The sequence below is a fragment of the Equus asinus genome, chromosome 2 (assembly GCF_041296235.1).
Source record: "Equus asinus isolate D_3611 breed Donkey chromosome 2, EquAss-T2T_v2, whole genome shotgun sequence".
Taxonomy (NCBI): domain Eukaryota; kingdom Metazoa; phylum Chordata; class Mammalia; order Perissodactyla; family Equidae; genus Equus; species Equus asinus.
Window position 1 is genome coordinate 151,851,403 of NC_091791.1, and position 12,493 is coordinate 151,863,895.

Here is a 12,493-nt window from a genome sequence, read left to right on the forward strand (position 1 = left end):
CTCATCTATTCTCTCTAAGTTACAACTAAACACATTCATTAACCAACATACGATTCCCTACACAATACAACAGGATGCCTGACAGATCCACACAGCTATACATCTGAAGGTGGGTAGAATGGATTCCCAGGAAGCAGTGGAACTAGGTGAGCAGACCTTTCCCATTCCCCAGTGGCAGTGATCCAGGTCACAGATCCTCACACAAAGGCCAGTGCAACTGTGAGTGTAAGCAGGGGCAGCCCGGCCCACATGTGAACACTTTCAGAGTGGTAGCCTGGCTCAAGGGGCACACACATACAGAAGTAGTCCAACCTGAGCAAACACTCCCCACCTAGTGGCAGGAGCTCAGCCCCTGCAAAGGTGCCCTGTCCAAAGAGTGCAGCAGCTCAATTGATCTGCCCACGAACACAGTGCTGGCCTGGGCGAAAGTGCCCCACACGATGGGTACAGCACCCAGCTGTGACCTGCCCACCAAGCAGAGGTCCTGTCCACAAAAACACAACCCACCAAAAAGCTGCAGCCAGCCCACGCAAATGCAGAGTGGCTCAACTGGCACAATTACTGGGAGACAGGGAAGGAATAGAAAACACAGCTCCTGCTCCAACGCTAGCAGTGGCAGGTAGAATCTCCAACCTGATATTACCACAAATGTGCCAGCAGAGGACCAATTCATCAAACACCATGAGGAACTACAGTAGCACTACACAACAGAAAATGACAAGTCTCCAGAAACCAATCCTGAAGTCACAGAAGACTAGAGTCTAAATGACAGAGAATTCAAAATAGTTAGCATAAAGAAATTCAATGAGTTATAAGAAAAATCAGAAAGACAGATCAATGAGTTCAGGAATAAAATTAATTAACAGAAGGAATACGTCACCAAAGAGACTGAAGCCTTTAAAAAACACTATACAGAAATTCTGGATGTGAAGAACACAATTAATGAGATAAGAAATAATGTAGAAACCATAAAAAATAGAGCAGACATTATGGAGAACAGAAATAGTGAATTAGAAGACAGAACTACAGAAATCCTTCACGCGGAGAGAGAACTAAGATTTTTTAAAAACAAAGAAATTCTCTGAGAACTACCCAACTCTATTAAGAAAAGTAATAAAGATTATAGGTATTCCAGCAGGAGAAGAGAGGGAAAAGGAAGCAGAGAGCTTGTTCAAAGAAATAATGCTGAGACCTTCTCAAATCTGGGAATGGAACTGAACATACAAATACATAAAATGAATAGAACTCCTAATTACATCAATGCAAAATAGCCTTCTCCAAGACATATAATATTAAAACTGTCAAAAGTCAATGACAGGGCATGGCCCCGTGGCTGAGTGGTTAAGTTCGTGCACTCCGCTTCAGAGGTCCAGGGTTTCGCCAGTTCGGATCCTGGGTGCGGACATGGCACCGCTCATCAAGCCATGCTGAGGTGGCGTCCCACATGCCACAACTAGAAGCACGCACAACTAAAAATACAAAACTATGTATCAGGGGGCTTTGGGGAGAAAAAGGAAAAATAAAATCTTTAAAAAAAAATTTTAAAAATAAAATTTTAAAGAATTAAAAAATAAAAGTCAATGACAAAGAAAAGATATTAAGGGCAGCAAGGCGGAAGAAAATAACTTACAAAAGAACCCCTTTCAGGTTTTCAGCAGATTTCTCAGCAGAAACCTTACAGGCTGGGAGAGCATGGGATGATATATTCAAAATAGTGAAAGACAAAAACTTTCAGTGAAGAATACCCTATCCAGCAAAACTATCCTTCAGATATGTTGGAGAAACAAAAGCTTTCCCAGATAAACAAAAGCTGAGGGAGTTCATCACTGCTAGGCCTGCCTTACAAGAAATGATGAAAGAAGCCCTGCTACCTGAAACAAAAGGCAAAGGTTTACAAAGCTTTGACCAAGGAGATAAGATAAAATCAGAAAACTGCAACTCTCTATCAGAATAGGTTAACAAATACTTAATTATAATATAAAAGATAAAGGGCAGGAAAGCATCAAAAATAACTATAAACACATCAATTAAGTCACAAAATTACAACACAAAAAAGATTAATTTGTGACAACAATAACTCAGAAGGAGAGGAGGAAAGGGATGCAATTTTCTTAGGCTAATGGAGATAAGAGGATATCAGAAAATGGACTATCTCATCTATGAGATCTTTTATACAAAGCACATGGTAACCACTAAACAAAGTCAGAGAAGAGCCATAATTCATAAATAAAGAAAAAACTGAGAAAACCATCACAGAAAACCACCAAACTGAAATGGCAATCAGAAATACAAGAGAAAAGAAACAATGGAAATACAGAATAACCAGAAAACAAGAGAGAGAATGGCAGTATTAAGTCCTCATATATCAATAATCACTCTAAATGTAAATTGATTGAACTCCCCAATCAAAAGACAGAGTGGTGGGATGGATTAAAAAACAAGACGCAACAATATGCTGTTGTCAGAAAACACACCTCAGCTCTAAAGACAAGCATAGGCTCAGAGTGAAGGGACAGAATAAGATACTCCAAGCAAACGGAAAGCAAAGGAAAGCAGGTGTTGCCATACTTATATCAGACAAAGGAGACTTCAAGATAAAAAAGATAATGAGAGACAAATAAGGGCAGTATATAATGATAAAGGGGACACTTCATCAAGAGGACATAACACTTATAAATATATATGCACCTAACACAGGAGCACCAAAGTATATAGAGCAACTATTAATGGATCTAAAGGGAGAAACTGACAGCAACGCCATAATAGTAGGGGACCTCAACACCCCGCTTACATCAATGGGTAGATCATCCAGACAGAAAGTCAACAAGGAAACAGTGGTCTTAAATGAAACAGAAGACCAGATGGATTTAATAGATATATATATTGAATATTGCACTTAAAAACAGCAGAATAATCATTCTTCTCAAGTGCACAGAACATTCTCAAAGACAGACCATATGTTGAGAAACAAGGCAAATCTCAATAAATTTAAGATGACTGAAATAATATCAAGCATCTTTTCTGACCATAATGCTATGAAACTAGAAATCAACTCCAAGAAAAAAGCTGAGAAAGTTACAAGTATGTGGAGACTAAACAACATGCTAATGAACAACCGTTGGCTCAATGGAGAAATCAAAAAACACTTGGAGACAAACAAAAATGAAAACACAACATACCAATTCTTATGGGATGCAGCAAAAACAGTACTAAGAGGGAAAATCACAGCAACACAGGTCTACCTCAACAAATAAGAAAAATCTCAACTAAGTAATTTGAAATTATACCAAACAGGACAAACAAAGAAGAACAAACAAAGCCCAAAGTCAGCAGAAGGAGAGAAATAACAAAGATTAGAGCAGAAATAAATGAAATAGAGACTAAAAAAACAATAGAAAGGATCAATGAAACTAAGAGCTGGTTCTTTGAGAAGATAAACAAAATTGACAAACCCTTAGGCTGGCTCACTAAGAAAAAAAAGAGAAAAAGCTTAAATAAATAAAATTAAAAGTGAAAGAGGAGAAATGACAATGGATACCACAGAAATACAAAGGATTATAAGAGAATACTACAAAAAACTATATACCAACATATTGGATAACCTAAAAGAAATGGATAAATTCTTAGAATCATACAAGTTCCAGGGGGCCAGCCTGGTGGTGCAATGGTTAAGTTCACATGTTCCACTTCGGCAGCCCAGGATTCATTGATTCGGATCCCAGGTGTGGACATGGCACCACTTGTCAAGCCATGCTGCGGTAGGCGTCCCACATATAAAATAGAGGAAGATGGGCATGGATGTTAGCTCAGGGCCAGTCTTCCTCAGCAAAAAGAGGAGGAATGGTGGCAGATGTGAGCTCAGGGCTAATCTTCCTAAAAAAAAAATAAAAAAAGAATCACACAAGTTCCCAAAAGTGAATTAAGAAAAAATAGAGAATCAGAATAGACCAATCACAAGTAAAGAGACTGAAATAGTAATCAAATACCTCCCAAAAAAGAAAAATCCGGGACCAGATAGCTTCTCTGGAGAATTTTACCAAACATTCAGAGATCACTTAATATCTATCCTTCCCAAACTATTCCAAAAAGTTGAAGAAGACAGGGTGCTTCCTAATTCACTCTACAAGGCTAACATTACCCTGATACCAAAACCAGATAAGGACAACACAAGAAAGGAAAACTACAGGCCAATACTGCTGATGAACACAGATGTGAAAATCCTCAAGAAAATATTAGCAAATCAAATACAGCAATATATTAAAAGGATCATACACCATGATCAAGTGGGATTTATACCAGGGATGCAGGGATGGTTCAACATCCACAAATCAATTAACGTGATACATCACATTAACAAAATGAGGAATAAAAACCATATGATCATCTCAATAAATGCGGAGAAAGCATCTGAAAAGATCCAAAATCTATTTATGATAAAAACTCTCAATAAAATGGGTATAGAAGGAAAGTAACTCAACATAATAAAGGCCATGTATGACAAATCCACAGTCAACATCATACTCAATGGTGAAAAACTGAAAGCCATTTCTCTGAGAACATGAACAAGATCTCACCACTCTTATTCAACACAGTACTGGAGGTTTTGGCCAGAGCAATCAGGCAAGAAAAAGAAACTAAAGGTATCCAAATTGGAAAGGAAGAAGTAAAACTCACTGTTTGTGGATGACATGATTCTATACAGAAAAACCTAAAGAATCCACCAGAAAACTATTAGAAACAATCAAAAACTACAGCAAAGTTGCAGGGTACAAAATCAGCTTACAAAAATCAGTTGCATTCCTATACACTAATAACCAACTAGCAGAAAGAGAACTCAAGAATACAATCCCACTTACAATCGCAACAAAAAGAATAAAACATCTAGAAATAAATTTAACCAAGGATGTGAAAGACCTATCCACTGAAAACTATAAGACATTATTGAAAGAAAGTGAAGACATAAAGAAATGGAAAGATATTCCATGCTCATGGACTGGAAGAATTAACACAGTTAAAATGTCCATATTACCTAAAGCAATCTACAGATTCACTGCAATACCAATCAGAATCCCAATGACATTCTTCACAGAAATAGAACCAAGAATACTAAAATTTATATGAAACAACAAAACACCCCAAATAGCCAAAGCAATCCCGAGAAAAAAGAACAAAGCTGGAGGCATCACAATCTCTGACTTCAAAATATACTACAAAAGTACAGTAATCAAAATAGCACATTACTGGCACAAAAACAGACACATAGGTCAATGGAACAGAATTGAAAGCCCAGAAATAAAAACACACATCTATGGACAGCTTATCTTCAACAAAGGAGCCAAGAACATACAAAGGAGAAAGGAAAGTCTCTTCAATAAATGGTGTTGGGAAAACCGGACAGCCACATGCAAAAGAATGAAAGTGACCATTATCTTACACTATACACAAAAATTAACTCAAAATGGTTTAAAGACTTGAATGTAAGACCTGAAACCATAAAACTCCTAGAAGAAAATGTAGGCAGTACACTCTTTGACATCAGTCTTAGCAGTATCTTTTGGAATGCCATGTCTATCCAGGCAAGGGAAACAAAGGAAAAAATAAACAAATGGGACAACATCAGACTAAAAAGCTTCTGCAAGGCAAAGGAAACCAGGAACAAAATGAAAAGACAACACATTAAGTGGGAGAAAACATTTGCAAATCATATACCTGATAAGGGGTTAATTTCCAAAAGATATAAAGAACTTACACAACTCAACAACAAAAAAACAAACAATCTGATCAAAAAATGAACAGAAGATATGAACAGTTTTCCAAAGAAGATACACAGATGGCCAACAGGTACATGAAAAGATGTTCAACATCACTAATTATTAGGGAAATGTAAGTCAAAACTACAATGAGATATGACCTTACACCAGTCAGAATGGCTATAATTACCAAGACAAAAAATAACAAACGTTGGAGAGGATGTGGAGACAAGGGAGCCCTCATCCACTGCTGGTGGGAATGCAAACTGTTGCAGCCACTATGAAAAACAGTATTAAGAATCTCAAAAAGCTAAAAATAGATATACTATATGACCCAGCTACCCTACTACAGGGCATTTATCCAAAGAACTTGAAATCAATAATACAAAGGGATTTATGCACCCCTATGTTCACTGCAGCATTATTCACAATTAGCCAAGATGTGGAAGCAACCTAAGTGCCCATCAACTGATGAATGGTTACAGAAGATGTGGTATATACATACAATGGAATACTACTCAGCCATAAGAAAAGACAAAATCATCCCATTCACAACATGGATGGACTTTGAGGCTATTATGTTAAGCAAAATAAGCCAGACAGAGAAAGACAAACACCGTATGACTTCACTCATATGCGGAAGATAAACAAACATGTGGATAAGGAGAACAGATTAGTGGTTACCAAAGGGGAATGGGGTTGGGGGGAGGGTGAAGCGGTAAAGGGGCATATATTTATGGTGATGGTAAAAACTAGACTATTGGGCATGAGCAAGATGTAGTCTATACAGAAACTGATACATAATAATGTATATCTGAAATTATACAATGTTATAAACCAATATGACCCCAATAAAATAATTTTTAAAGAAAACATCCAGGGGGACCCAGTCATAGGAGGCCCCCTACAATATTGTGAGATTAATCACCTGGAGCTTATCCACATTCCCACAGTAAATATTGGAGAAAAACAGCTGCACCCACCCACGCCCCCCGCACCCCGCCCCCTGCTTCCAGCAGGGGGAGAGGAAAGGGAACCATTTTGAAATACACCAGAGCACTCTATTCTTGTTAACAGGGCCTGCCCCCAGGAGAAACTAGTTAAGCAAAACCTAACCTGCTGGGGTATTATCAGAACCTACCTGACCAGGGAAGAGAAATACCCAACTCCAGCCCACTCTAGCCATCCTGTCCCACCTAAGAGAGGGAAAAAAACTGAGAAATACTTCTGAAGTTCACAGTCCAGAGGCATAGGTTCATGAAAAGACTGAGACCTAATTATAGGACTATAGCCTGCTTCCCCTCTTCCCACACCTACCTTCACATTACTAAAAGCCTATTTACAGCAGTTCCCTTTGCCCAGTACATCACATCCAGCTATCAAGAAAAAATTATAAGACATACCAAAAGGCAAACAGCACAATTTGAAGAGACAGAGTAAGCATCAGAAGTAGACATGGCAGAAATGTTGGAATTATCATAAGGGGAATATAAAACAACTATGATTAATACGCTAAGGGTTCTAATGGATAAAGGAGATAACATGCAAGAACAGATGGGCAATGTAAGCAGAGAGATGAAAATCCCAGAAAGAACCAAAAAGAAATATTAGAGATCAAAAACATTGTAAGAGAATTGAAGAATGCCTTTGATGGGCTTATTAGTAGATTGGACATGGCTGAGGAAAGAAGCTCTGAGTCAAAGAATATATCAAGAGAATCCTCAAAAATTGAAAAGCAAAGAGAACAAAGACTGAAAAACAAAAAAACAAATAGAAAAGAATATCGAGGACAACTACAAAAGGTGTAACATAGCTTACTGGGAATACCAGAGGAGAAGAGAGAAAAGAATAGAAGAAATATTAGAAACAATAATGACTGAGAATTTCCCCAAATTAACGTCAGACACCAAATGAGAGATACAGGAAACTCGGAGACCATCAAGCAGGGCAAACGCAAAAAAACCCCACAAAAAACCCTGCCTAGATCACAGCATATCATTTTCAAATTACAGGAAATCAAAGACAAAGAAAAATTAATCCAGAGGAAGGCCTATAATATGCCATGACAGTGCAGATGGTGTCTGTACAGACAGATTTTTTTTGGCACTAATGCTAAATTTACACAAAATGTATACATTTTCCCTGTTTTTCCTAGCTCTAAACTATAGTGCCACAGCCATTATGTGAGTTAATATGGCAAATTCATATTGTAAAAATCAGATATGAATCTGTTGGCATCTCATCAAAAGTAGCATTATTCATCCCTATTAATTCTAATGAAATGATTGTGTGCTTTTTTTTCCCTTTATTTTATTGTGTGCTTTTCTTTTTAATCTTTTTTTTTTCCTTCCCAAAAGCCCCAGTATATAGTTGTATATTCTAGTGTAAGACCTTCTGGTTCTTCTACATGAGCCACCGCCACAGCATGGCCACTAACAGAGGAGAGATGTGATTCCACACCCAGGAACTGAACCCAGGCCACCAAAGCAGAGTGTACTGAACTTTAATAACTAGGCCATAAGGGCTGGCTCTGTCTGCTTTTTTTTTTTAAGCAAGCAGAAGAGGCAAGACAGGATCTTTGCCCTGCTGAAGTGGTTCATGTAAGAAAGACATTTGAAAACCACTGTCTGATAAGGGCAATATACCTAAAGATGGTCAAGATAAGATCTCCAAGACCTCTTAGATTCTCATTTCATTTTACCCTAACTCTGGAATTTCCAGTGGCCAGGTAATAAATTACAATAGTGGAAAATTAGAAAATACATTTGGACATTATACAATTAGAGTAGTAGTAATAAAATTTGAACTTGAAAACTATGTCAAAATGGACAACAGATGATAAAAATTATATATTTAAATGTAGATATATTTTTGTAGATATATGACATAAAAAATAAATGCATGCAAGCAGGTGAATAATCCTTGCTCATATATCTGAATAGGATGCTTCTGTATACTAGAAACCTGCAGTTTATCTTCTGAAAAACTTTGAGTGTAGCTTAAAAAATAAATAAGGGCAATGTAAAAGAGATTAATCAACCTAAAACTCAGTAAGTCCAGTACTAGAGTAAGTGCTATAAAAATTGAGAAGAAGAATACATGGTCTTTGCTCTCAATATTTCTTTAAATTAACATCTAAGTCAGTGGTTCTAAAACTTTAATATAGATCATAATCACCTGGAAAGCTTGTTAAAACACAGATTGCTGGGCTCCATCTCAAGAATTTCTCATTCAGTAGGTCTGGAATGGGACCTCAGAATTTGCATTTCCAACAAGCTCCTGGTCCAAGGACCACACTTTAAGAATCACTGGATAGTTTCATTGCCTTACAAACAAGTCATGCTCATTCTAACTCCATATTTTTAAATTCATGTTATTCTTTTTGTCCTTACCTTGATTTTAGGAGAATATACTGTGAATTAGAAATCCAAAAGAATACAGACAAAGAATTTGAGAAGATAACAAAACTGTACAAATGAAAAGACTAATACTCCATTCATTTGGACTTCAGACACACAGCAATTTCAACCACATACAATGAGGTATACCCACAGACATTAAGAAGGAAAAAAACAGCCAAAAAGAACCAAAGATGTGCTGTTACTTCCAATTTTCACCATAATAAATTGGAGTCAGCAGGGAGTGGTATTTATAATAGCCAAGAAACATAGAAATGGCAAGAAAAACAAAAGACATATGAAAAAAAGATGAATGGGATTAGGATAGCAGTAGTGATATACAGACTTCAAGCAGAAATTGTTAAGAAGCAGACACGTTAATGAAGAAAGATATACACTGAACAGAAGTGGCCATAAAAGAAAAAGAAAAAATAAGTGTGCCAACTATTTAAAGTGTGGGATAATTAACTGAATGGTGGTCTAGCAGTTAAGATTTGGTGCTGCAGCTTGGGTTCACTTCCTGGTCAGGGAACCACACCACCCATCTGTCATCTGTTGTTGTCATATTGTGGCTGCTGTGTGTTGCTCTGATGCTGAAAGCGATGCCACCGGTATTTCAAATACCAGCAGGGTCACCCATGGTGGACAAGTTTCAGCAGAGCTTCCAGACTAGGAAGAGGAACCTGGTCACCCACTTCCAAAAAAACTGCTCAGGAAAACCCTATGAAGAGCAGCAGAGCATGGTGAGATGCAGCCCCTGAAAATGAGAGGATAGTGCCAAAGGACCGGGCAGAGCTCTGCTCTGCTGTACAGTGTCACTAGGAGTCAGAATTGACTCAAGGGTACTAACAATAAAAATTAACTAAAAGGATAAGCCAAGTCCTAAAAACCTAAATAACTCCTATAAAGGTACTACTATGCCATATAAGGCACACCAATAGCACAGCAATCTAGGATTATTTAGCATGAAAGAAATGAGCCACATATACTTTTATAAATGGCTCTAACATAATACAACTGATATGAGCAATTATTCTGTGTCATCAAGAAAAGGTTCAAATATGGTTGACTCTTACCAAGGCAAAAACAAGTACTTTATACACTGTGGCAAAAATTATATCCAAAACAAGTCCTGGCAAGTAATGGACAGTTAACTAACTGAAAATATCAATCATCCAGATATTTGTGACTTTTCACAAGTGTTACCCAAAAAGAGAATGGGGTCACATGAAAAATAATATGATCACTTTAGTTAACTTCTCTAATAATTTTTACTTACCAGTGGGAAGATCTTCAACTTTTGCGAGGTCATTCTCTTCTATTCCAGGCATTCCTGCATCACCATCTCGTTTGATTTGTTCTGCCCAAGTAACAAAATATATAATTCTACATTTTTCCTTACATAAATTGAAAATGGTTGAAGGGATGTAATAATCAGTTCCTAAAGCAATTGACTACATTGACTGAGTATCTTTATATCTTGCTTTGGACATAGTTGTAACTCTAAAACAACTTATTCTTTTTTCTCTTCTATCAAAGGATCTGAATTTGAAACAATGCATTTAATCATAACTGAACTAAAATCAAACAATATTCTTTAACTGAAATGTTCACTTCAAAATGAGAAAAAAAAGGTCAATATCCTATTAACACAAACAAAATAATAATAATACCTTTCCCACGTAGAATATGATTGCTTGAGGGTTCTTCATTCTTATCTGCAGCATTCTCAGCTACTTTTGGAATACTTTTAGGTACTGCATGATTGTTTACACCCAATTCATGTCCACCTTTCGGTTGAACTTTGTGAGCCTTTTGCTGTTTGATAAAGATTTCGTAACAGTAAATATTCTTCAGTTCAAACTGTTAAACCATCAACACAACTATTAATTAAATGTTCTGAAGCAGTTCATTTTTTAAAACATATACCATAGGTCCAAATTCCAAATACTTGGAGTTGTGGGATATAATACTATTTCCTGTTCAGTTTTTATACCTCATATGAAGTCAAAGAATAACTAACACTTTTTAAAGTCTCTAATTGCCATAAATGGCCCAAAATGTTAGGCAGAGGTAATTCTTTTTGGCTATGCCGAGGGAAGGATTCTGCAAAAAGACAGTCTTGCTGAGCACTCTAGGCTGCTGTGGAGGCCTACAGTTGGGCATTGTCCTGGGGGCTGTGGGCAGGGGGGCTCTCCATAGGTAAATGCTGTAATTGAGCAGGATGGCAGACAGCAGGAGGTTGGCACATAAGTGTCCCCTCAAGTGTGTTCGATGGTTACTGAGATTGTCAGGGTTTTCCCCAAATAGAAACAGCAAGGGAAAACATGGAAACTTCTTCCCAGGTGCACTGGCCACCCAAGCACAGGAAGTAATGGTAGAAAATACACAAGTCAATGCTCCCCCACAATCTGCTCCTAACCATATTATCTCCTTGAAAACTTGAATCTTCAGATATATGATGAGGCCTGACTCAACTCTACTGGTGGGCCAGTTTTCTCTCTTATATTGGTTGAGTAGCCTTGGTGGAAAATTGGGAGAGGCAAGGAGTCAAGTATACATGCTTGGGTTGCCATGTAAGTCCTTCTACTTAATATTCAACACATATATAAATGCTTTGTCAACTCTAAAGCACTGTGCGATGTAATTATTAGTAATATTACAGAAATGATAGTACTAAAAGATCTATGGGGAATCTAGAAAAACAAGAGCCAAATCATAAGAATTTGTTGCAATAAAGAAAGGGTGCTTTGACAATCAGTACCTGGCATCCCAGTGTACCTGGCAGATAAAATTAACAACAAACATTTGCACTGTGCTTCAAAGTTTACAAACTTCTTTCAAATCTATCCTCTAGAAGAGATAAATGAACAGCTTTGGGAAAAACAAAATAAGACAGGATTAAAGAAGTTAAGTAGCTTGTCCAGGGTCACAAAGATAGAGAATTGTAGAGAAGGGATTCAAGCCAGTTTTTTTCACTCCCACATTTTTTGGGAACTTGGTAAGCTATCTGAAAGCTTAATTGTTGTTGAATGAATTGATAAAATGAAATTTTTGAACAAGTGAATACACAGGCCAAGGGTGAGAAAATCTATGAGGCACAAGCTGAGCAGCCATCCTGTATCTCTGTGCACTTTCACTACAATGCTATATCATAAGGCTGCAGTACTCCACCGCTGTGTAGATGTGGATAAAACAACATTAAAAATTAAAAGTCAACAAACTACTGTTCAAAATTACTTTTCCATTTAAAATAGTTAACAAGGATGTTGTACCTTTGATGGGTTATCAACAGTACCTTTATGTGAATGGTAAATACTAAATATTCTTAATAAAATAAAATGG

General features: G+C 37.2%; 1 protein-coding gene across 2 annotated transcripts in view; it reads right to left on the bottom strand.

Annotated features, from left to right (window-relative positions):
• The window catches only part of GOLM2 (golgi membrane protein 2), a 100,194-nt gene that overhangs the window by 41,739 nt on the left and 45,962 nt on the right, over positions 1–12,493 (bottom strand). For both annotated transcript variants that reach the window (XM_014847084.3, XM_014847085.3), the window contains exons 5-6: positions 10,822–10,966; positions 10,428–10,508 (exon numbers count right to left, since the gene is read on the bottom strand). In XM_014847084.3, the coding sequence (XP_014702570.1) occupies positions 10,428–10,508; positions 10,822–10,966 (226 nt within the window). The remainder of the gene's footprint in view (positions 1–10,427; positions 10,509–10,821; positions 10,967–12,493) is intronic.